General features: G+C 42.7%; 1 protein-coding gene and 1 long non-coding RNA gene across 2 annotated transcripts in view; both read right to left on the reverse strand.

The window, feature by feature from the left end:
* Window positions 1-24,337, reverse strand: part of ctnna2 (catenin (cadherin-associated protein), alpha 2) — a 1,141,281-nt gene that overhangs the window by 992,353 nt on the left and 124,591 nt on the right. The window contains exons 4-6 of the mRNA XM_034187601.1: window positions 20,129-20,295; window positions 17,186-17,305; window positions 3,382-3,648 (exon numbers count right to left, since the gene is read on the reverse strand). Coding sequence (XP_034043492.1) covers window positions 3,382-3,648; window positions 17,186-17,305; window positions 20,129-20,295 — 554 coding nt within the window. The remainder of the gene's footprint in view (window positions 1-3,381; window positions 3,649-17,185; window positions 17,306-20,128; window positions 20,296-24,337) is intronic.
* Window positions 6,873-10,485, reverse strand: LOC117525681. Its single transcript, XR_004565119.1, has 3 exons — window positions 10,467-10,485; window positions 7,076-7,079; window positions 6,873-6,998 (listed from the first exon to the last, which is right to left on the reverse strand). It is a non-coding gene; the product is annotated as an uncharacterized LOC117525681 (long non-coding RNA).

Here is a 24,337-nt window from a genome sequence, read left to right on the forward strand (position 1 = left end):
GTGGTGAGGTTCCGTTTATCCTGGAAAAAATGTAATTTGAGATCATTTATACATTTACATTTGAGCATTTATAAACTGATTATAAACTTTCTGATTTGCATGCTGATGGTTGCTTGTAAAACACCAACATCTTGTCTGAAACTCACAACAGCAGTGTGTAATTCATATAGGGGTGGCTGTTTTTTTTTTCTTGCTGTCTAATGTGAATTTCATTGTGCTTGTTCTTTTGATCAGCTCTTGCGGTGCAGGGATGTTGGATGGCAGTGCCTCATGGTAGCTTCTCGCCTCTCTATGGGTCTTGCCCCAGTACATGTCCACCCCAACAGGGAAGGGTTGCCCTAAGGTGTTTGCTGTGGCTGTGGGGCTCTGCATGGCCGTGGGGCCACATGTCAGTTCAGGCCCCATGTGGCATGGATGCAATTCACGTTATCACGCACCTATATTTTTCACATTTGGCACACAGATTCATAGCTTTCCCACATACATATGCAAATATACATTCATGGTTTTTTTTTTGTTTTTTTTTAATATATACAGTAATTCATATAAAAACCTGCTTATTTCTTGGATTGCAATGATCATCCTGGCTTCCTCCTTGGGCGGGCATAGTTTGTAGTCTGCTCGTTTCTCTCCCCCACCCCCCCAAACCACTCCCAAGTGCCCTTGATGAAGTCTTTGTTGTTGTCAATGTTACGGTCTTTGTTAGTGAGTCCTTTATGTCACGGTTGTAGTCGCTGTTCTCTGGTGTTGTTTATGTCACCCCCTTAATCTCTGAAAACGAGACAGGGAGCAGCTAATTGCTGCTGAAATATTAGCATTCTTTATGGTATGAGCCCTTCGTGATTCATACTGGCATGATATATGCAGACATGGGGTTAAAAAAAAAAAAAATTAAGAAAATTAACCATGTGGCGAACACTGTCATATTCACAGCAATGACAATTAATTTGTATCTTCCTTGTTTTAAATAAATAAACTGTAAATGAGATCTGCAACCTTTCACTGTCCTTTCACTCTGTGACTTTTGAATCACCAGTTTGCCTAATGTGCATGAAATTTGACCACGGCAGAAAAACACAACATCCTAAGATGTTACATATCATGCTGTGTTGAAAAGATCGATTTGCCAATTTTAAACTGATTCTCATTTTAATTCCCACAGATCGATTCAGACAACCAAAGATTGATTTTTTTTTACCAAAATAGAAATATATACGAGGTCTGTCCATAAAGTATAGGTCCTTTTTATTTTTTTCAAAAACTATATGGATTTCATTCATATGTTTTTACGTCAGACATGCTTGAACCCTCGTGTGCATGCGTGAGTTTTTCCACGCCTGTTGGTGACGTCATTCGCCTGTGAGCACTCCTTGTGGGAGGAGTCGTCCAGCCCCTCGTTGGAATTCCTTTGTTTGAGAAGTTGCTGAGAGACTGGCGCTTTGTTTGATCAAAATTTTTTCTAAACCTGTGAGACACATCGAAGTGGACACGGTTCGAAAAATTAAGCTGGTTTTCAGTGAAAATTTTAACGGCTGATGAGAGATTTTGAGGTGATACTGTCGCTTTAAGGACTTCCCACGGTGCGAGACGTCGCGCAGCACTCTCAGGCGCCATCATCAGCCAGTTTCAAGCTGAAAACCTCCACATTTCAGGCTCTATTGATCCAGGACGTCGTGAGAGAACAGAGACGTTTCAGAAGAAGTCGGTTTCAGCATTTTATCCGGATATTCCACTGTTAAAGGAGATTTTTTTTAATGAAAGACGTGCGGACGGGTCCGCGCGTCGGGACGCAGCCGGCGTGGTGCGGCGGCACAGGAAAAACACCTCCGTGTTGATAACCATTTGTAAAATCCAGGCGGCTTTTGATGGCTTTCAGTGGAGTGAGTATATGAGAAATTGTTTAACAGCTGGACATGTTCCAACTTGTCCTTAAGGCTTCCAACAGAGGTGTTTTTCCTGTGGCGGAGCGTCGCGGCGGCTGCGAGCTGACGCTGCAATCCGCCCGCACATCTTTCATTAAAAAAAATCTCCTTTAACAGTGGAATATCCAGATAAAATGCTGAAACCGACTTCTTCTGAAACTTCTCTGTTCTCTCACGACGTCCTGGATCAACAGAGCCTGAAATGTGGAGGTTTTCAGCTTGAAACAGGCTGATGATGGCGCCTGAGAGCGCTGCGCGACACCTCGCACCGTGGGAAGTCCTTAAAGCGACAGTATCACCTCAAAATCTCTCATCAGACGTTAAAATCTTCACTGAAAACCAGCTTAATTTTTCGAACCGTGTCCACTTCGATGTGTCTCACAGGTTTAGAAAAAATTTTGATCAAACAAAGCGCCAGTCTCTCAGCAACTTCTCAGACAAAGGAATTCCGACGAGGGGCTGGACGACTCCTCCCACAAGGAGTGCTCACAGGCGAATGACGTCACCGACAGGCGTGGAAAAACTCACGCATGTGCACGAGGGTTCAAGCATGTCTGACGTTAAAACATATGAATGAAATCCATATAGTTTTTGAAAAAATAAAAAGGACCTATACTTTATGGACAGACCTCGTATAAATATATATGCGCTTCTCACCAGCATTATAACAGCATGTCTGAAAAAATTTACGCTGCAGTTGGGCCGTTGCGCTGTTTCCGAGGGTGCGTATTGCCCATTTACAGATGTTAATCATGACTACCGGGACTGTTGTTGCAGGCAAGAAAAGACATCCGCTGTTTAATTCACAGCCGTTTTTGTTTGTTTGTTTGTTTTTCCCGTTCCTCATAAGGTGCCATTTCTGTGGAACAGCACATGAAGATTCTCTGGTGTGGACTGTGGGAGCTGCAGCCTTCTGCTGCAGGAGAACGTTTCTAACAGCCGCGTTGTCCTGCTGCAGCGAGTGGTGCAAGCGCGAGTTTTGTAGGAGAGACCAGGCCCGTTATCCCCAGAAAAGTTTTAAATTTATAACTCTCTGAAACACTCTTGCCTGCATTTTGAGGCCCAAATTTTGTGAAGTAGTATTAAGATGTTGCATTAAGTAAGTCATGTAACAGCACAAAAAATGGTTTTAACAATACTAACCCAAATCAATATCGGACTGAATTGAAATAATCGATTCTGAATCTTAAGAATGTTGTTGAATGTAGTTAAATACACAGGAAGAACAAGAAAGCACCATAAGAAAACAACCCACCTGTAATGAACACCAGGATAATTTCAAGATGAGGTAGCAGCAAAAACTACTTTCTTAATGTGCAACATGTACATTAGGAAATCTAAATGAAATTAATCTGACAGAGCTAAAGCACAGCAAGATCTACTGGTGTATTTTGTGACGGGTTTAGGCACAGAAAAAGGATGTAAATGAATGAGAAAAGATGATAAATCAGGAACTCACATCAAATTCATTGAGAGCAGCAGCTAGTTCTCCAATGCCAGGGTGGCTGTGTTTCTCGTCAGTTGGCGAGGTGGCTTGAGCAGCACTGGAAATGCCCCCGATAGCCTCCTGCACCTGTTTGAACACATAGTCTCGGTTGGCACGTGTGGCCGCTACATCTGGGTGGCGCAGGAAGGCCTGTGATGCCGTGTACAGCATGGTGGCATTTTTCTTGAGGGCCCCACGTGCAGCCGCCATCTCATCTCGACACTGTGGGTCTTTCAGTTCCTGAGGTTGGAGCAAAAATTGTCAGTGGATAAGAGAAACCTCCTGCAGTCCTCCAAGATTAAAAAATAAATAATTAAAACAATGTAAATTCAGGTTTTAATCATTATATAAAGACAGTGAAGCAGACATGCAAAAATGTCTAATACAACTGACACAAAAAAAGGCAAATTTATCCCAGACAACATTTACAATATGAATAGTGGACAAGGTCCTGTCCAATATGTTGGTATTACATCCAATGCATAAAGTTAGAGCAGTATCAGTATTTAACATGAAAATATTTCATAAAGGCAGATGCTGAGCAACATGGAGGAGATACTGTGAACTACATTTTACACCTTCTGTATAGTCATACCATTACTACACAAGATATATTATATGGACAATCAGGAACTCAAATAGTTGGACAGTGACATCATTTTTGTAGTTTTGTCTCTGTACACCAACACAACGAAGTTGAAATGACAGACCGCGGTGTAACTGAAGTGCAGGCTTTCAGCTTAAATTCAGAGGTCAACAACTGGAGCTCCATGCTCATAGAGTGCAAAACCTCTGGCAACACAAGGTTCTAATTCCACAAATTTTTACCTTGGAAAAAAATTTCAAGGTCAAAGTCCTGTCAGAAGTGGCTTTTCACAAGCTAAATTAGGTGTCATCAAAGGTCAGGAGCATGTATTTAGTTGATGCACTTGAATCAAAGTATTTTTGTGGTGTCAGGTTTTTCCCCCAACATTTTCAGTTTCTGAATTCTTTTTCAGATAATTTTCACAGAACATTGGTTATCCCTGCTATGCATCATTTGTCATTGCTTTTAGTTTCTGACTGATAACTGGAAGCTAAACAAACAGGCATAAACCCTCACGACGCCTGGGTATAAATGAGCATGTTTGACTACTTTTGGTTTTACCTTTATAGTTTACCTTAAAAAACTGTTTCCCTTGCCTTGTGTGGTGTCTTTTTTTCAGCACAACCTCACCTGTATGACTTTACAGTTTTTCTTTCATTCAGACATACTGTCAGGATCTGCCCCAGCCTGGTGTTCATGTCTGGGTTTTCCCCTTATTTGGTGATAGGCTTTCTCTGAGGATTTTACGGTGTTAATTTTCATATTGTTATATGTTGTCATTTAAGTCTTGGTTTTGGTCGGTTAGTTTCTTTACTTTGCATAACGCTTTTGTTACCGGTATAATTCTCTGTTTTTCATTTATTTGTGGTTTAGTCATTCATAACATTACCTATATTCTGTAGTCTCTGGTTTTGTTTTTGTTCATTATTTATTTCCAGTTCAGTCAAGAGTTTATTGCATTCACTTGCCTGTATCACGTCCTCTTGTTTTAGTTATTATCTTTAGTTTTCTGGTTTTCCACTCTTGGACACACCACCTTAGTTCTTAGTTTCGCCCCCTCTGTTTTGTTCATGTTTATTATGGTTAGTCAAGCACGTCACATTTTGCACCGTTGGGTTTTCTGTCACTTAATTATCTTGCCCCAGTGCACTTTGCATTTGTCTTACAGCACTCTCTTGCACTCACCTTTGTCTTCCCCGGTTACGCCCCCTTCCAGCACTTTCTGCACACCTGATCCTCATTTCACTCCCTGATTCTTCCACTGGTATTTAAGCCCTCACAGTCTCACAGTCCCTCACCCTTTCCAGCCTCACGCCTTTGTCCTGTTTTGCCTTGTAATATTTCTGACCTTGCCTGTGTTACCAACCTCCGCCTCGTCTTATCCCTGAACTCTGCTTGTTTTCTGACTTTGCCTCTGCCTCAGCCCTGTGAACTCCTGTCACCGTGTATTTGGAACTGTGCTTGTTTTTTGGACTCCGCCTCAGCTTGCTACCTGCCTGTACCTCCACTAAGTTGACTGATTTCCTGTGTACTGAACCTATTGCCTGCTTACCAGATAAAGCCATTTTTTTCTTAATCCAACACCTGTGTCTGTGAGACTGCATTTGCCTCCAACAACCTTCAGGGTCAAGCCACCACGAACCATGACACATACTGCATTAAAACAGTAAACCTAAATTCACCTAAAAATGTCAAATCCGAACAGGAAAAAAAAAAAAAATCATACATGTTTAACAAACTATTTTTATAACTTAGAATGCAAATATAAATTGTAAATTTCAAAAACATATTAAATTTGAATATAAGCAAAGTTATATGCAACTATTACATTAAAATGCAGGGAATGCTTCAGGTGTTTTTTTTATTATTTGTTTTTGTACAGCTATTTACAAAATGGGGCAGCATGGTGGCTTAGTGGTTAGCACTGTTGCCTCACAGCAAGAAGGTCATGGGTTCGATTCCCACCCGTGGCCTTTCTGTGTGGAGTTTGCATGTTCTCCCCATGTTTGCGTGGGTTTTCTCCGGGTGCTCTGGATTACTCCCACATCCAAAGAAATGCAGGTTAGGTGGATTGGAAACTTTAAATTGTCTGTAGGTGTGTATGCGTGTGTGAATGTGTTTGTTTGTCTATATGCGGTCCTGCGATGGACTGGCGTCCTGTCCAGGGTGTACCCCACCCTTGCGCTCTATGACTGCTAGGATAGGCTCTAGCTCAACGTGACCCTTAACTGGACTAAGCGGTTGAAGATGAGTGTGAGTGAGTGCATTTACAAAACAATCAGATGCCACACAAATTAGATTTTGCCACTCAGAAAAACAATTCTTGTCCACCAAAAGGTCCTGTGTTGAACATAACAGGCCTGACACTGCCTTCTGCTTTCCACTGGAGGCAGCATTGAGCACTTGGAGGCTTTTTTTTTCTCTTCTCTGAGTGACATCTGCACACAGATGAGGTTGGTGGTTTTTATTGGTGACATCATGTGTTTCCACCAATGAAAAAGGGTAAGAGGCAGACAGACGTTCATGCGCACACAAAAGCAGCATGCATCTACATCCAAACACATGGATCTGTGAAGACTGTATTTATCATTTGGTGGAAAGCACAGCCAATTGTTCAGAAAGGCATAACCAAAATCAAAGGGAAAATCATGGGTTTGTTTGAGATTGTAATTGTAATGATTAGAGAGAAGAACAAGTGAGGAATTCGCACACTGGCCGAAGTGATCACACGGAGCAGCGCTTCACACATTGACTGTGCATTTTCCACCAAATGGCAAGGGTTTTCTTTTCCACCAAAGCCAAAGGGAAAATCACGGATTTGTTTGAGATTGTAATTGTATCAATCACACGTAGCTGCATCAAACAACTTCAGAGGGTTAAATTGGAGCCTCCATTCAATTCTAGTGGTGTAGGTAAATCCATAACAGAAAAATGAGAGTTATTGAAGCACTTTTGATTGAGATATAATGTAAAATGTGCACCAAATGCGCTTTTCAATATTCAACTTCCACAAAATCCAAAACCTGGATCAGATCCAGATCAAACTTTGTCAGGCGACAGTGAGTGACAACCAGTCTGCACCTCACTTTCAAATATGAGAGCAATTGGGGCATGTTTGATTAAGATAAAACATAAAATATACGTTAAATAGGTTTTCAATGTTACATTTAAATTGCCACAATATCTGTAATACGGATCAAACTTTATCAGTCGATAAAGGCACATAAAGCTCTTAAATATGAAAGAAATTAAATCTTTTTTGACAGTTATGAATGTTGGAAAATTTGTCCAATGTCAAAGGACAGGGATTTTTCCAATTTTCCAAGATTTTTTCTGACTTACCCATGACCTTGAAAACTGAATCAGTTCTTGCCTATCAGGATATGAATCCTTTGTAAAAAATGTCATAACTCACTCACTCACTCGTCTTCAACCACTTTTCCGGGTTCGGGTCGCGGAGGCAACAGCTCCAGCAGGGGACCTCAGACTTCCCTTTCCCATGGTACATTGACCATCTCTGACTGGGGGATCCCGAGGCATTCCCAGGCCAGTGTGGAGATATAATCTCTCCACCTAGTCCTGGGTCTTCCCCGGGGTCTCCTGCTAGATGGACATGCTGGAACACCTCCCTAGGGAGGCGCCCAGGAGGCATCCTTACCAGATGCCCGAACCACCTCAGCTGGCTCCTTTCAACGCAAAGGAGCAGCGGCTCTACACTGAGCTCCCCATGGATGACCAAACTTCTCACCCTATCTCTAAGGGAGACACCAGCCACCCTCCTGAGGAAGCCCATTTTGGCCGCTTGCACCCGCGATCTAGTTCTTTTGGTCATGACCCAACCCTCATGACCATAGGTGAGAGTAGGAACGAAAAGTGACCAGTTGATCAAGAGCTTCGCCTTTAGGGTCAGCTCCCTTTTCGTCACAAGAGTACGGGAGAGTGAATGCAATACCACCCCTGCTGTGCCGATTCTCCGGCCAATCTCAAGATCCATCGTCCCCTCACTGGTGAACAAGACCCAGAGGTACTTGAACTCCTTCACTTGGGGGAAGGCCGTATTCCCTACATGGAGTAGGCAATCCATCGGTGTCCTGCTGAGAACCATGGCCTCAGATTTAGAGGTGCTGATCCTCATCCCAGCCGCTTCACACTCGGCTGTGAACCGAGCCAGTGAGTGTTGGAGGTCACTGGCCGATGAAGCCAACAGGACCACATCATCTGCAAAAAGCAGTGATGAGACCCTGAGCCTGCCAAACCAGAAACCCTCTTCCCCCCAACTATGCCTCGATATCCTGTCCATGAATATCACAAACAGGATTGGTGACAAGGCACAGCCCTGGTGGAGGCCAACCTCCACCGGAAACAAGTCAGACTTACTGCCAAGCACCTGAACACAGCTCTCACTTTGTGAGTACAGAGATTGGATGGCCCTGAGAAGGGACTCCCTCCCTCCATACTCCCACAGCACCTCCCACAGTATCTCCCGGGGTACCTGACCATACGCCTTCTCCAAGTCCACAAAAAACATGTAGACTGGGTGGGCATACTCGCAGGCACCCTCCAGGATCCTAGTGAGAGTAAAGAGCTGGTCGGTTGTTCCAGGATGGAACCTCATTGTTCCTCTTCAATCAGAGGTTCGACTATTGGCTGAACCCTCCTTTCCAGCACCCTGGAGTAGACTTTACCGGGGAGGCTGAGTAGTGTGATGCCCCTGTAGTTGGCACACACTCTCTGGTCCCCCTTTTTAAATATGGGGACCACAAACCCAGTTTGCCACTACTTAGGCACTGTCCCAGACCTCAATGCAATGTTGATGAGACGTCTCATCAAAGACAATCCCTCCACACCCAGAGCCTTCAGCATTTCTGGACAGATCTCATCAACCCCCGGGGCCTTACCACTGCAGAGTTGTTTGACTACCTCAGTGACTTCCACCAGGGAAACTGATGAAAATCCTTCATCAGCTTCCAGCTCTACCCCTACTATAGAGAGTGCTCTGGTCTGATGCAGGAGTTCCTCAAAGTGTTCCTTCCAGCGCCGGATTACATCCTCAGTTGAGGTCAACAGAGTCCCATCCTTACTGTAGACCAGGGGTGGTCAAGTTCGGTCCTCAAGAGCTACATTCCTGACACTCTTAGTTGTCTCCCTGCTCCAACACACCTGAATCCAATGAAAGACTCAGCAGACTTCTAATGAGCCTTTCATTGGATTCAGGTGTGTTGGAGCAGGGAGACAACAAAGAGTGTCAGGAATGTGGCTCTCGAGGACCGAACTTGGCCACCCCTGCTGTAGACAGTTGGATGGTTCCCCGTTTTCCACTCTTGAGGTGCCTCACGGTCCACCAGAAGCACCTTGGTGCCGACCGAAAGTCCTTCTCCATGGTTGCTCCGAACTCCTCCCACACCCGCTGCTTTGCCTCCCCCACAGCCGAGCATTTTGCCCTTTGGGCTTGTTGGTAACTTGCAACTGCCTCTGGAGTCCTCCGAGATAACATATCCCGGAAGGACAGACAAAAAAACATAACCTCAAAAATATCACATTAACCCGTATGGAATTACAGCAGGGGGGTGACGGTGTAGTGGTCAAGCATTGTGCTTGAGACCAGAGGCTCATTCATTCAAACCCCTGCCAGACTGGAAAATCACCAAAGGCACTTAGGCAAGGTGCCTAATCCCCTAGTTGCTCCTGCTGTGCAGTTGAGCATCTTGCATGGTCGCACCTCAGCACCCCTGACATTGGTGTGTGTGTGTATATATATATATATATATATATATATATATATAAATGAAATTACAACTAAATTTAAGGATTACACTGTGTACACAAATATTAATTGAGTATTCTCACCTCAACATCGTTGTGATACAATTTTTTCCAACACCAAACTTTATAAACCTGAACACTAATTCGATTTAAGCATTCTCAGATGATACATATTTGTGGAATGAGGGAGGGTGTGGCCTAAACTGATTAACACCCTCCAAGTTGTTCAAAATTATTAAGCAGCTTCTTTTAAGGCAGAACATGCCAAAGGATTTAAAAGACACTGAAAAGTCAAAGACTGTAAAATGCCTTTCAGAGGGACGCAACACTCCTGAAATAGCTATTAAGGCGCGATCATCAAACAATCAAATGTTTTGATGCACAGTAACAGGGTCACAAGAAATGTGTGAAGAAGAAAATCTGCAAATTAACTGCAAAAGACAGATACAATTAAACAAGACAACTAGGAAAGTACAGATAAGGAGTGGATAAGGAGCAGGCCTGCCAATCTGTCAACCTGGGTTGGAATTCCACTGTCTTTGACAATGTGCATTGCCTCAGTCCATGTGGCTGTAAATGGTTCCCAGCATTCACTGGGGAATAACCTGCATTGGGCCTGCTTCATGCTAGGGAATTCACAGATAAGCACCCACACCAACAGGCATCAGGGCCAATGAGAATTTACTACTACTTCTATCAATTATCCTACAATGCCACAAAATTCTAGCTACAACCTACCTGGGATGCCAAAGAAGTACAATGTGTTCACTGCTCAGAAACATGGTCAAGAGATGAAGACTGAAAAACGACCACCACTGAACAAGACTCAAGTTGAAATGTCAAGACTGGGCCAATAAATATCTGAAGACAGATTTTTCCAAGGCTTTATGGACAGACTGAAATAAGAGTGACTCTTGATGGACCAGATGTATGGGTCCATGGCTGGATCCCTAATGGATACAATGGTTTGGACTGCTATTATGAAAGACGAGCATGTTTGACATTTTCAGGTTGAAGACAGACTTAAAAATCAACTGACTGCCTGACAATGTCAGGGCATGCATTCTAATGAGATGGCATATGGTGTAATGAGGGATCTCCTCCCACATCTGGACCAGGGAATTACTTAGCTCCTGGACAGTCTGAGGTGTAACCTGGTATGGTCGGATGGACTGAAACAGTATCCCAGCGGTGTTCTATTGGATTTATGTCAGGTTAATATTGGGGCCAAGTCAAGGGTATCAATTCCTACATTCTCCGGAAACTTCCTGCATACTCTTGCCACATGAGGCCGGGCACTGTCATGCACCAGGAGGAACCCAAGACCCACTGCACCAGCATAGGGTCTGACAATGGGTCCAAGGATTTCATCCTAATACCTAATAACAGTCAGAGTGCTGTTGTCTAGCCTGAAGAGGTCTGTGCCTCCCCAGGCCATCACCAAACTGGTCATGCTGAATGATGTTGCAGGCAGAATGATGTTGTCCACAGTGTCTCTTTCACGTCTGTCACATGTGCTCAGGTGGAACCTGCTCTCATCTGTGAAAAGGAGAGGGCGCCAGTGGCGGACCTGCCAATATTGGTGTTCTATGACAAATGCCAATCAACTCCATGGTGCAAGGCAGTGGGCACAGGGCCCACTACAGGATGTTGGGCCTTCACGTCACCCACATGAAGTCTATTTGTTTGGCCAGAGGCATTCACACCAGTGGCCTGCTGGAGGACATTGTGTAGGGCTCTGGCAGGCTCACCCTGTCTCTCCTTGCACAAAGGACCAGATACCGTTCTTGCTGAAGGGTTAAGGACCTTCTAGACAGTAACTTCAAGAGTAACTGCATGCCTCATGAAATCTCCTCTGTGCACTTGAGACTGTGCTGGGAGATACTGCAAACCTTCTGGCAATGACACATACTGATGCACCATACTGGAGGTGTTGGATTACCTGTGTAAATGCTGTAGGTTCCAAGTACAGCACCTTGCTAACAGTAGTGACACTGACCCTACCCAATAGCAAAACAAGTAAAAAAAATCAATCAGAAAAGATGAGGGGAAACAATGTCAATGGTCTCTACCTGCAAAACTATTTGTTTTGAGTGTTGTTTCATTGTTGCCCCTCTAGTGCACCAATTCTTAATTTCATTAACACTAAAGCAGCTGAAACTGCTTAACAACCCCTCTGCTACTTAAATGACTAGATCAATATCCCAGACGTTTAATTGACTTGATGCTATAGTCTGATTACAAAGTACTCCTTTAATTTTTTTGAACAGTGAGTGTATACATACACACACACACACACACACACACACACACACACACACACACCCACCCACACACACACTAAAATATGCCTCGACCATCATCGTATAAACGATATTTGCACTCACCAGACAAAAGCAAAAGTCCCAGTGCTTTTGTTTGGTTTTCCATGTAATAAACACACATATAGCAGATTTTGAATAACAGATTTTCGCTTACATCAGACAAACATCACGCCCCATTGTAATTTATTTCCATGTATTTCCATGAAAAACCCTTTCCACCGGACACAGCAGTCTGGACTTGCCCAGTAACAGAGATACAAAATGAAGTTCAGCACTGACACTCACCAATTTGAGGAAAGTGGGTACCGTATTTCCTTGATTAAAAGACTGGGCATTTATCTTTTTCAAACCATGCTCAGACGCGAGACCTAAACAAGGCAGGGTGTAATTCAAGGATGGTTGTTATTAACAAAATGCTGCTTATTCCCTGCACTGTAATATGGGGTTAAGTATAACACATATCCCTGGGTGTGACAAACCGCTTTTAATGCAGTTTGGTTTGTCACACCCAGGGTTCGAACCTGCAGCCATGAAGAGGGCTGCAGGTTCACAGCCCTCTTCATGGCTGCGAAACTGTGCACCTGCTAAATCGGAGATGGCCGAGGACTGTGATTTGTCACTTTTATATTTTCACTCCTTCCTCTCCCATGATATTCTAAACGTTTTCGCAGTGCACACACTGATTCCATTTCGATCATGGATCAAATACATTTGGCAGACAAGTCCGCAAATATGACCAACTTCACAACACGAAGTCAGAACAAGGTGCTCAAATGACCCGGAATTCATGGAGGAAATTGTAAGTCCTGTATCATTGGTTTGGAGGTTGATGATTGTATAAAAAATTGGAGCTTGTTGAGGGACAAATTAATAAAAAAAAATGGTCTAGTGGTTTAGCGTTAGACTTGAGACCAGAGCATCTTTGGTTCAAATTCCAGCCTGACCTGGAAATCACAAATCACTAAGGGCCCTTGGGCAAGGTCCTTAATCCCCTAGTTGCTCCTGGTGTGCAGTGAGCACCTTGTATGGCAGCACCCACTTATTTGCTTGTTTTGACAAACAGAACAGTGAGGCCAACACCTCACAACCTTCACAAGGGAAGGATGACCCAGTACAGCTGCACCTGCATCTGGTCAGATCCACCCTGTGCCGAATCAACGTGAGTTAAGCAGCTGGTGCAGACAGCATCACCAGAAGGGTTCTTAAGGTCTGCACAGACCATCTAGCGAAAGTGTTCACCACAATGTTTAACCTCTCGCTACAACAATTTGTAGTCCCCTCCTGCCTGAAGACAGCCACAACTGTCCCAATACCCAATGAGAGTACAGTGAGCTACCTCAATGACTACCTGCCCAGTTGCTCTCACCTCCATCATAACTAAGTGTTTTGCCAAAATGATCCTCTCTCATACCAAATCGTCTATCCCTGCCGATCTCAATCAACATCAATCAGTTTGCTTATCAAGCAAACAGATCGACAGAGGACGCCATCCCAACAGCGCTCCACACAGCCCTTGCATGGACCAAAGCAACACATATGTAAGGATGCTGTATATGGACTTGAGCTCAGCATTTTATACAACAATCCCCACAAATTGGTCATGAACCTGAGTAATTTGGGAATGGGTAGCTCCCTGTGCTCCTAGATACTGAACTTCCTGAGGAACAGAACACAAACTATCAGAATGAGAGACCACACCTCATCCACTCTCATCCTGAACCCTGGAACTCCACAGGGCTGTGTCCTCAGTCCTCCCTCTTCACTCTCGACTGCACCTATATACACTCCACCCACACCATTGTCAAATTCACTTACGGTGCCACTGTGGTAGGTCTGATAACAGACAACGAGTCAGCCTGCATGGAAGAGGTCTGGGACCTGACAGCATGGTGTCCCAACAATAACTTGGACTTAAACACCACAAAGGCAAATAAAGATGATCGTGGAGATCAGGAAGTCGAAACACACCTCATAGGGGGAGAGGGCATTGAGGGGGTGGAGAAAGTTTCTTAGAGTCCACATCTCAGCTGACCTCACTTGGTCCATTCACACCTCTCACCAAGTGGGGAAGGCTCAACAGAGACTTTACTTCCTCAGGAAGCTAAAGCAAAGCCATCTCCCTCAAAACATGCTGATTAACTTCTACTGGTCACCAAAATAAAGCCTCCTGATGTACAGTTGCACAGTGAGGTTTAGCAGCTGCACAGCAGAAGAAAAAAGAACCTCCAGCATGTGGTGAAGGGGGCAGAGCGAGTCACTGGGAACAGACTTTCTCTTCTCAAAAACATTAATGTTGGCCGACTTCTCAGGCGAGCCAGATGTATCATCACGGATACCACATGCCCAGTTTTCTCTCTTCCCCTCTAGAAAGAGATACTGGACAAAAAAAAAAAAAAAAAAAAAAAAATCACACAAAGACTGAAAAACAGCATAAACAGCTTGTTTATGAATTGGATTACAGCTCTTATTAGTGTTTGATTAAATTACTCTGCAGTGTGCTTTTTTTTTGTTTTTACTAGACAAAAGACATCACGCCAAACTGCCTTCAATATTTTGTCAATTTCAAGATTGATTTTTCCTCAAATTACAGCATGTCATAAAGCATCACTCTACAGATTACTATGATTAGATATCATTGTAGGCAGCATCTCGATTCACTGAGCATCCCATCCATCAAATCTTTCACCACTTCATATACTGAAGTTCCTGAGGAACAGAACACAAAATATCAGAATGAGAGACCACACCTCATCCACTCCACCCACTAATATTATTTGACTAATTACAATTAGTCAAATAATAAATAATGTAATAAAATAAATTGGTGGCATCATCTTCTTACACACATGCAGTGCGGTCAGATCTCTTCAGACAGATACAATGATTCTACACAAATGTGGATCAGTACGCTTTGGATTTTCCTAGTTTGAAAGAAAGTAGTAAGTTAGCCAATTCCATGTATTCTTCTAAACTTTCTGGATGGAATGATGCAGGCTGGTTCACTGTTATATGTTGTCCACTCTAAGTGCTGCTGTGCTGTGCCTGATGTTTGGGAAAATGAGACGAGAGCTGCATGAAGCCACACATCTGGCTCTCACAATCTCCTCCTACTTTCTGTGCAACTCCACAGGGGCGTAGCACCAAATTCTGGGCCCTAGATACTAGCCATATTGAGCCCCCCCCGGAGAGGAGCGGAGAAATTCGCGCATCTGGCTGGAGCTGCATGGCGCAAAGCAACGCCGTGATGAAGCCTCATAGGACATGTTCTGGCATGTCCAGCTCATCCACAATTTCTCGGATAGTCACACGACTGAAAAGCCACCGAAACCCGTCCTGTGAGACCAACACGGAGGTGATTTTGTCCCGCGCCATGAGCAGTTCCGTGGCGCATCCCTCCGCTTCTCTTTCCATGACAAAACTCCTGTAACAGTGGAATGTGCCGAAAAAGTGCTGATGTCCAGATCTTCTGCCATTTCTGTGGAAGTCAGACGATGTCCCGGATCAACAAAGCCTTCACTTTGGAAATGATCTGGTTGTTTCAGCGGGGTTTCAGCCTGTCGATCGGCGCTCAGAGTGCGCCGCGCTCTCAGCCGCTGTGGGTGGTCTTTAAACCGGCTGGAGCACTCCTTAATCTGTGTAGTCCCCATAAAATTGTCCCTGAAAGCCATATGAATTTTCCAAATGGTGTCCACCTGGAGGTCTCTCACAGTTTCTTGGAAAATTTGATGCAGCAAAGCTCCAAATCGTTCAGACATTTTATTTGCAATAAAAATCCAACGAGGGGGGTGGACCACTGCTCACACAAAGCCTGCTCACAGGCGAATGATGCAACCGACAGGCGTGAAAAAACTCATGCATGCGCACGAAGGTTCAAGCTTGGCTGATGCAATCACACGTGCTTCAAATCCATATAGTTTTTGCAAAAAATAAAAAGGTTGGATAGTTTTCTAACAGACCTTGTACAAATGTAATTGGAAGAGTTGAACTGAAAATTCCCATGCACATCATAACACTTATGGAGCTGTTATGTGATCCCAAATGGCTGACACATTATGGAGTGCCTGGAATGTACATAGATGAAAGAAAAGGTATGTCTACTCTTTTCATATGACGTTGTGGCATCTGTATTGTCGTTCACTTACACAGTATGAATATTTGCACTTTCACTTCAGTATGCTCAGTGATACCCTTTCATGCAAGTTTAAAAGGAAATTTAAAATAAAAGTTTAGAATGAATTTGTCTGCAGAGTACTTAGGGAATAAACCTGTTGTGTGTGATGATTTGTGGACGTTCATGCTGGTTATACTGTCTCAAATTGAGCTTTACGCGTAAGCGGAGCCTATAAAAAGGAGCTATTTGTGACCATCTAACAGCATGAACGTCCACAAATCATCACACACAAGGGGTTTATTCCCATTCTAATTCAATTCCATCATTTGCATGGTTTATTATTCTGTAAGTAATTCGGCCGGTGAGGCTTACCATCCAGCCTAGGCAGTGTCGCTACAAGAGCGGTCAGGGCACGGAGTAATCCATCAAATGTGAAAATCCATCAAATGTGAAACGGTAATTCTGTATCAGAATCCACATCGATACTTTCATATGGTAGCTTAAATTCACCCATTTTGGTGGTGGTGGCGGTACGCGACTTTCTCCCGCTCTCAGCTAACAGCACTAACAGCTAGCAGCGCGTGGCCGGTGTTCCTTCGAATTGTGCGTCTCGTCGCATAAATCGACAGTTCCGTGTCCCGACAATACTGCACATGCATGCACAGTTGTGTGGAGGACAGGAATGACATCTCGTCAGAACACCGGTCAGGGCGCAGAGTAATACATCCAAATGTGAAATAGTCGAATATTTTGCCATCGTTACTCCAGTAATATATGGTTTGAAATCTTGCACAATTAACCAATCAGATGTGTGGAAAAAATGTAATTTGATTAGAATAAAATGCATCACACAATATGTAAAATCATATTACAATGTATGACACAACAATCATGCTGTGGTCCACGTACTGCGATATGAGTTGTCGCATGACCCTTGCCAATGCTCAGACTTTATTGATCATGACAAAGAAGCTGTTGGGACCATCTAGTCACCTGCTGTCTCCGGGCTGCCACATAGTTGAGCTTCACCATCTCCTTCCCAAACTCCTTAAAGCGGTTGGCCAGGTCCTGTTCATTGGTTGCATTCTTTACTCCTTCCAGAGCCTCCTCCACCTGTCAAGACACATAAATGCATTTGAAACCATCCAAAATGTCTGGTGACACACCAGCACTGCAAGATGATATAATTAAGTGATAACCCTAAAGCCATTAACAATACAACTTTACAACAAAAACATGTCACTTGTATTTTGGAGGAATATGAACATATTTTCACTCCATAACTGCAACCAAGTTTTTAAAAGACTAATATTGCGCTCTGGGATTTTAAATGGGTCTCATTTCTGCAGTCGCCATCTCGATTGAGAGTATGGTCAGATTTGAAATTCTTTTATATCCGCAATGAAAGTGCCACCCAAGATGTAATGGAAGAGAGAAGAGCGAAAGAGGAGTTTTAAGTGGCCTTTGATGGCGGGGCTTATACTGGCTCAAGTTAAGCCTCTCTGTGGGCTTCGGGAATGAAGCTGGAAGAGAGGGATCAATGTGTCTGTGTGAGAAAGAGACAAACTCCATGTATGAGCGAGTTTGTTTCACATTTTACCAGCGGTAGTTTATCAGTCTTTCCAGCACTCTGTAATAACTCACCTCTCCGAGCACCAAACCACTTCCAAAAATAACAGTCCTAAGCAAATTAAATTCTTCAAATCATCGTGCTGGGAGTGGGTATGACAGGTATGTATAGTTAATCATGACAATGCGGTGTGACATGATATGGCACAGTGCAATTAGATGTGTGTTCCCAGGACACTCATTAACATATGATAGCATAAGACAAGATGTGATTAAAAAAAAACAAAACACTTCTGCTGTGGATAAATGTATGAGCAGGAAACATGTTTATTCGTCAGCATCTAGACAGCTTTCAGTAGGCCCACGATAAAATTCGCAATAGAAGGACGCTCAAGGGCAAACACTTCTGATAAAGTAATAATCAAACATGTTTTTTGTTCTTCATGTAACATACAGTGGTGTGAAAAAGTGTTTGCCCCCTTGAGCTTTTACATGTTAGAAATTTTTTTTTAGGGTATCAAAAAACAAAAAAATGTCATTTTCTGTCATTCGTGGCACATTCCTGACATTCTTACATGACTAAATGCATCTAATTAGGTTTCTTAACTGTGCGTGTAGGTGATTGATATTCGTGGAGCATGTTTTTGGCTGTCAAAAACTCTTCCACGAATGTCCCGCACCACCCTCATTTCACCTCATGCCGTGGAGTTCGCAAAAGAGCGTGTTGATACGTGTTGATTAGTGGTGATCCTTAATAGAGAGTGACAGCATTCGTAGTGGTTCCTGTGATAGTTCTTGAAGCCCATACTGTCAGGTGTTATGAATTGACACAGAAACTGTCAGGTTTTGACACGAACTGTAATGCGTTGTCACATTTCACTGCCCCCCACTACGAATCACTGTTTTCTCTTATGTGCGCACAATTAAACTCTGCTGCACCGCATTCAGTTTCATTGATGCAGTATGCCGAAGAGTAACAATGACGCCAAGTCGGCCAAGTGTCGTTCCACACTTCCTGCTGATGCTCTTCAGGACGCTCCTGCAGGTGTTCCACCTGCCGTTGTGCCTGATGATCAGGAGAACAAGTCTGAGCTTCCTCCAGTCTGGCTCTATCCGTCTCCTCCTCCTCCTTGCTGCACAACTCGATGGAATAGAGCCCAAATAAGCATGCAATCACCAAGTTCTTCTTGTGCTGTGGATTCATCTGGATGTTGAAGAGCAATCTGGAGCGATGTGAATGGTTCAGCAGCTGACGGTAGGATGAATATGGGGGGTGTGTGGAAACAATTCGCCAAATTCACAACATTCCTGACAGATTAGTGACAGAACATAACGATGCACCATTATGCGCAACAGCGCGGGACAATATTCTTGAGCGTGCATAATGGTTCATAATAATTTGCCGTGCCATTAATGGTAACAAGTCGTGACAGTTCCTGAGGACACCTGACGTCTCTGCCCTGAATCATCACATTTGTGATCGGCAGCCAAGAATGTATACTTTGTGGCATTCGTGACTTGCCGTCGTTATGTGTAAAAGCAGCATAAGGGTTTGGGCCTTGACTACAACAGTGGTACTTTTTACAGAATTGCTTAGTGAAATTTTGCAGACCCACTCACTAACTCACTCACTGAATCCATGAGTTATACCCTTACCCTGCTAACAATATGTAGTGCTCTTCAACACTCTTAAAGATAACAGGACATAAATAGAACAATGACCAGAGAACACTCTCTCTACAAGGTTTCATGGACATCTATCCTTCTCGTTCTTCACATGTACAACTCAAAAACTGGACAGGGATGATTACATAAATGCACCATTTGTTTTTACAATTGGTGCAAAGGCAAAAAAAAAAAATTGGTTGTCTGCCTGGGGTGGTTGCCATCCAGGACCTCAGACGGTTCTGTGGTGTTGTGGACATGGCAAAGCGCAGCATCAGTGTACGCTCTCAGACTTTACTTGTAAAAGTGAACTGCACTCCACACTTGTAGGAGTGTTAACAACAATAACAAAAACAATTTTGCATCATTAGATTTTTTTAGTGAGCATTAGCAGTAAAATGATGTGTGCTAAAAGTTCAAGAAAAACAGTATTTCAAAAAATGTTTACATGCATATTGGCTCCAAAAGTTAAAGTTTTGTTTTCGAAGCAATCTTTTCACCAGGTTTTATAATAAACTTTTTTTTAATCTAACAATTTTCTTAAAGTTCCAGTAACAGGCGTCATGAAAAGTGAACCCTAACACACAAATAAAAACTCAAGCATGACATCAAATCCTGGTAAGAGTTACTCAAGAACTTTATTTTGTTCCTTGTAAGAACAAAATGTCCTTTGTTCTAACATAGGATTGTTATTATACTTACAATTTTAAGATGTGCCAGCAACCTCATGACATCAGCCATGTCAGCAAGAATGAGCAGGCGGGTGACAGCGGAGAGCAGTGCACGGGCAGCTCTCACCATAGTGCCACGCTTCACAGAGGAACACGGGTCATCAGCAAACTCAGATGAGGCAATGCGCATCGTCTCCCCTGCAAGTAAAAAAGAGTGTGACAAGTGAAGATGAAAAGCAAAATTATTTCTCCTTTCCTTGTTGTGTGTCTGTATACCAGTCCTTCTCAAATAGAGTGTGTGTGTGTGTGTGGGGGGGGGGGGTGTGTGGGGGGGGGTTCTGTGCAATGCCGTGGGCTGCGTGTGTAACTGCAGGGAACACGCTTTTTTTCCCGTACTAGAAAAAAGTGTAGTTGCACATTCACTACAGTAGGTGGCAGTGGCGGTCTCATTGTCAGTCAGAGTGTGCACAGGGAGTATCGAGGACCCTAGCTTAATGTAACGCAGCTCTATGTAGGGTAGAGGTGGGCGATACCGGGAATTTTAATATTGATCCGATACCAAGTAAATACAGGCCCAGTATCCCCGATATTGATACCGATACCAATACTATTTCATATTTAAGCTTCATAGATCCAAAGGATCCAAAAGACCTAGGATAGAATTTCCCCAAACATTGTACGTAACAACAAAATACTTTATCACAATCAACATTTTTGTTTAAAAAAATATCACTCAACACAACTTAAAACAAAATCTCCTGAGGTAGAGGGCTGACAAACCACAATACAAGGGTGCTCTGCTGCTTGCTGTGTGACACAGCACAGCGCTGCTCTTACAAACAGACAGTAGACTTTGATGAATCTGTGTGCGGCAGAGAAAAAAAAGCTTGAGTATCGATCTTTTTACACGAGGTTCGTTCAATATCAATACCAGCGTTGGTATCGATATTATCGATATTAGGATCGATCCGACCACCTCTAATGTAGGGTTTTTTTTTCTCCACACTATGATGGGTACACGAGGAAAGACTGCTGTGTCTTAAAATGCTGGCACCGGACAGCATGAAGCCAAATAAATTAAGGCGTCACTTAAAGAGCTTTTTTTCCAGTGAAAACGTGCCGAATATTGCCATCAATCATCCCGCTTTGTGAATGCTGTGTCAGTAAGCGAGCACCGTTAGCATCATAGCAGAGGAGCTGAGCAGCAGTAGACATGATCTCTGTCATGCTGGATGACGCAAGTGCTGCAAAAATAAAAACTAATAAAAAGAAATAAAAATCACAAACAATAATCAAAAAAAAATCTGCACAAATTGTTTTATTCATTTCTGTTTTGTCTGTTAAAGTGTTTTATATATTGTGCTCCTGAGTAAGTGTTCTGATCAATTTGAATTCGTTATTATTTATTGATTTTATTTAATTTAGTTTTTCACTATCAAATGGCAGTTGCTCAAAAAATGTTCATAGTTTAAGGATTTTTTTTTTATTTCAAGCAAATTGATGCATTTTTTTCTGTTACAGACTAAAAACAATGTTACTAAAGTTATTATTTGCTGAAAGTTGATCTAATGTTCTTTCTTTTTGTTTTCTTTAATGTTAATAAGGATACAATGTTATGCAGAGGTGTACTTATAACAATTTTATAGAGAAATGATACTATTTTATATGTTGACATATTTAGCATTGACTGTATAAAATGCAACTGACTGAATCTTCTGTGAACCTGCACTGCATACAGCATACTTCAGCAGAAAATTGCACTGTAATTATAGAACTGTCCTAGAACAAAGAAAATAGAGCACTAAATACCAAATAATGCATTATGCTGCAATATGCAATAATATTCCTAAGCTCTGGAAAAATCTTGAGCCTGTAAGCTCTATAATGTAGTAAATAAATAAATTTATGAATAATGGAGTCCATCCCTTCCCCTTTGTTAATAACTCAAAAATAGTGAATGATGTCATTGTGCACTGTTCAACATTAAAAGAACATATTGCAAGCAGAAACCTTTTTTTTTTTGCAGCTGATGAACTTTAACACTCCAAATCAGTCTAGAAAATCCTCATCTACATCACTTTATCATGGAGCAGTACCAGCACCATAAAGTTTGTATTTCTTAATGACTGGTATAAATTAAGTCCAGTACATATTCAATAACTAGGAATGTTCATGTATCCATCCTCTGATTCGTCTCAAAGGTGGCTGTAAGAGTGGTGATTTAATCCTTATACTTAGAATAAATTGCCCATGTCCAGACCTTTTTTAATATGTGTTGTTGACCTTAAATGCAGGGATTGACAAATTAAGTGAAGTTAATCAATCAAAACATGAAATATCTTATGGCCCAGTCATACGAAACTTAACGAAGGGCAACGAAGCCCTAAGGAAACAAGAAATCTGGACTTTTGTTGGCACTGTTTAGATTTCGTTCAGTTTTGTTCCTGCAGCTGGCGCTTTGTCAGGATTTTTAAACTGTCAAAAGATTTGAACGAAGGCCAACGAAAACCTCAGTTCATCCGTATTTCGTTTTGCTGTCGTTCTTTGTCTTTTGCTTAGTTTTTGTAACATTAGGGTTTAGTTTGACTACGGTCGACCAGCTGAATGTTTTCACACAGTACAGAAGCTGTTTCTGAGCGCTGCTGTGGCCATGTAGTGTCGGAAATTACAGGGCAAACTCAGCATGTTTGCTTGGATTTATTTTTATCTGGGTGGGGGGTCAGCTTCACTGGTCTCAGGCACCTTATATAGGCCAGAATTAATCTGTTGTGTGGATACAATTAATTATTTTTGCCACAAGCAACTGCTGAATTTGAAACAACAAAAAAGTTGTGTAATTTCCAACGGTACTTGAACGCAGTGTCAGCGGCAGCTCCTGCGTGCGTTTTTTATTTTTTATTAAATATAACAATATGAGTGTAGGAATGACAATCCAGCCCTTATGTACCTGTTGGAATAGGTAGATAACTCAAATGATTATATAAAGAGCTGTTCTGAAAGGCAGAATTCACATTGTGGATCAGCTGCAGCTGGTTGAAATAACTGCACATGGGCAGTCAGTCCAATGACATAAGTCAAAGTAAGTGTCAGAAGCACCATGGTTTTTTTGTTTATTTTTGCATTTTCCATATCGACCCAACATTGTCTGATCTGGGGTTGTAGCAGGCTGTATAATAGTACAAAACTTTTTCTTTACACTACCTATAAGCAGGTCTAAAAATCTAGCACGGTTATTGTGGTATCGATGTGAGTTCCTAAATTCTGGAACTGTTCGTAAAGCAAAGGGCTGGTGACAATAACATCAGCATCCTCTCTGTTACTGTTACGATGCTGCTGAGAATTAGTTTTCGGCAAGTTGTTTGTACTGGCTGTTTGATTTCTGCGCTCTTTTCAAAGCGCTGTTGATGACCTCTTCAATGATGCCTGAACTGCAGAAGACTGTCCACCTAGTAGTCCCCTGCCTGAGGATGTGGTGCTTGGACCAAGACTAGATATTTGTTAATTCCCCACTCATGATGAATTAATTTTTTTGGCCCATTCTTCCACACAGACAGTCTTCAAATCTTGAAGGTTTCGTGGACCTCTTCTATGAACTCTGATCTTTAGTTCGTTCCATAGATTTTCTAATGGATTCAAGTCAGGTGATTGGCTGGGCCATTCTCGCAGCTTTATTGTCATTCTCTGAAACCAACTGAGACTTCCCTTGGCTGTGTGCTTGGGACCATTGTCTTGCTGAAGAGTCCACCATCACCCTGGTAGATGCAGATTTTTATCAAGAATATCTCTGTACATTTTTTCATTCATCCATCCTTCAATGATTTGAATTTTGCCAGTGCTAAATGCTGAAAAACAGCCCCACACTGACGTTCCTGCCTCCAAACGTCACTGTTGGTATGGTGATGGTGTTTTTGGGGTAATGTGCAGTGTCATTTGACCTCTAAAAACAGGGCGACTCACGGCGAGACAGCTCATATGAGCAAACCACGAAAACATCGAGCCGATGGGTAGGCATGCCCGATGTCGCTGCGATGGTTTGTGCACATGGGAACACAGTGCAAGCAGCTGTGCGATGTGGTTACACATCACGCAACTGCTGTGAAAATAAAAAAAATAAAAATTACATGCCACCCACGGGATTTGAACCTGCACTTTCCAAAAGCTCTGATTGCCAGTCAGAAACTTTACCACTGAGCTACCATCACTGTCCTGTGAAAGGCGCGGGAAAAATCCTGATATCAAG

Source organism: Thalassophryne amazonica, chromosome 15 (genome assembly GCF_902500255.1).
Source record: "Thalassophryne amazonica chromosome 15, fThaAma1.1, whole genome shotgun sequence".
NCBI classification, from domain to species: domain Eukaryota; kingdom Metazoa; phylum Chordata; class Actinopteri; order Batrachoidiformes; family Batrachoididae; genus Thalassophryne; species Thalassophryne amazonica.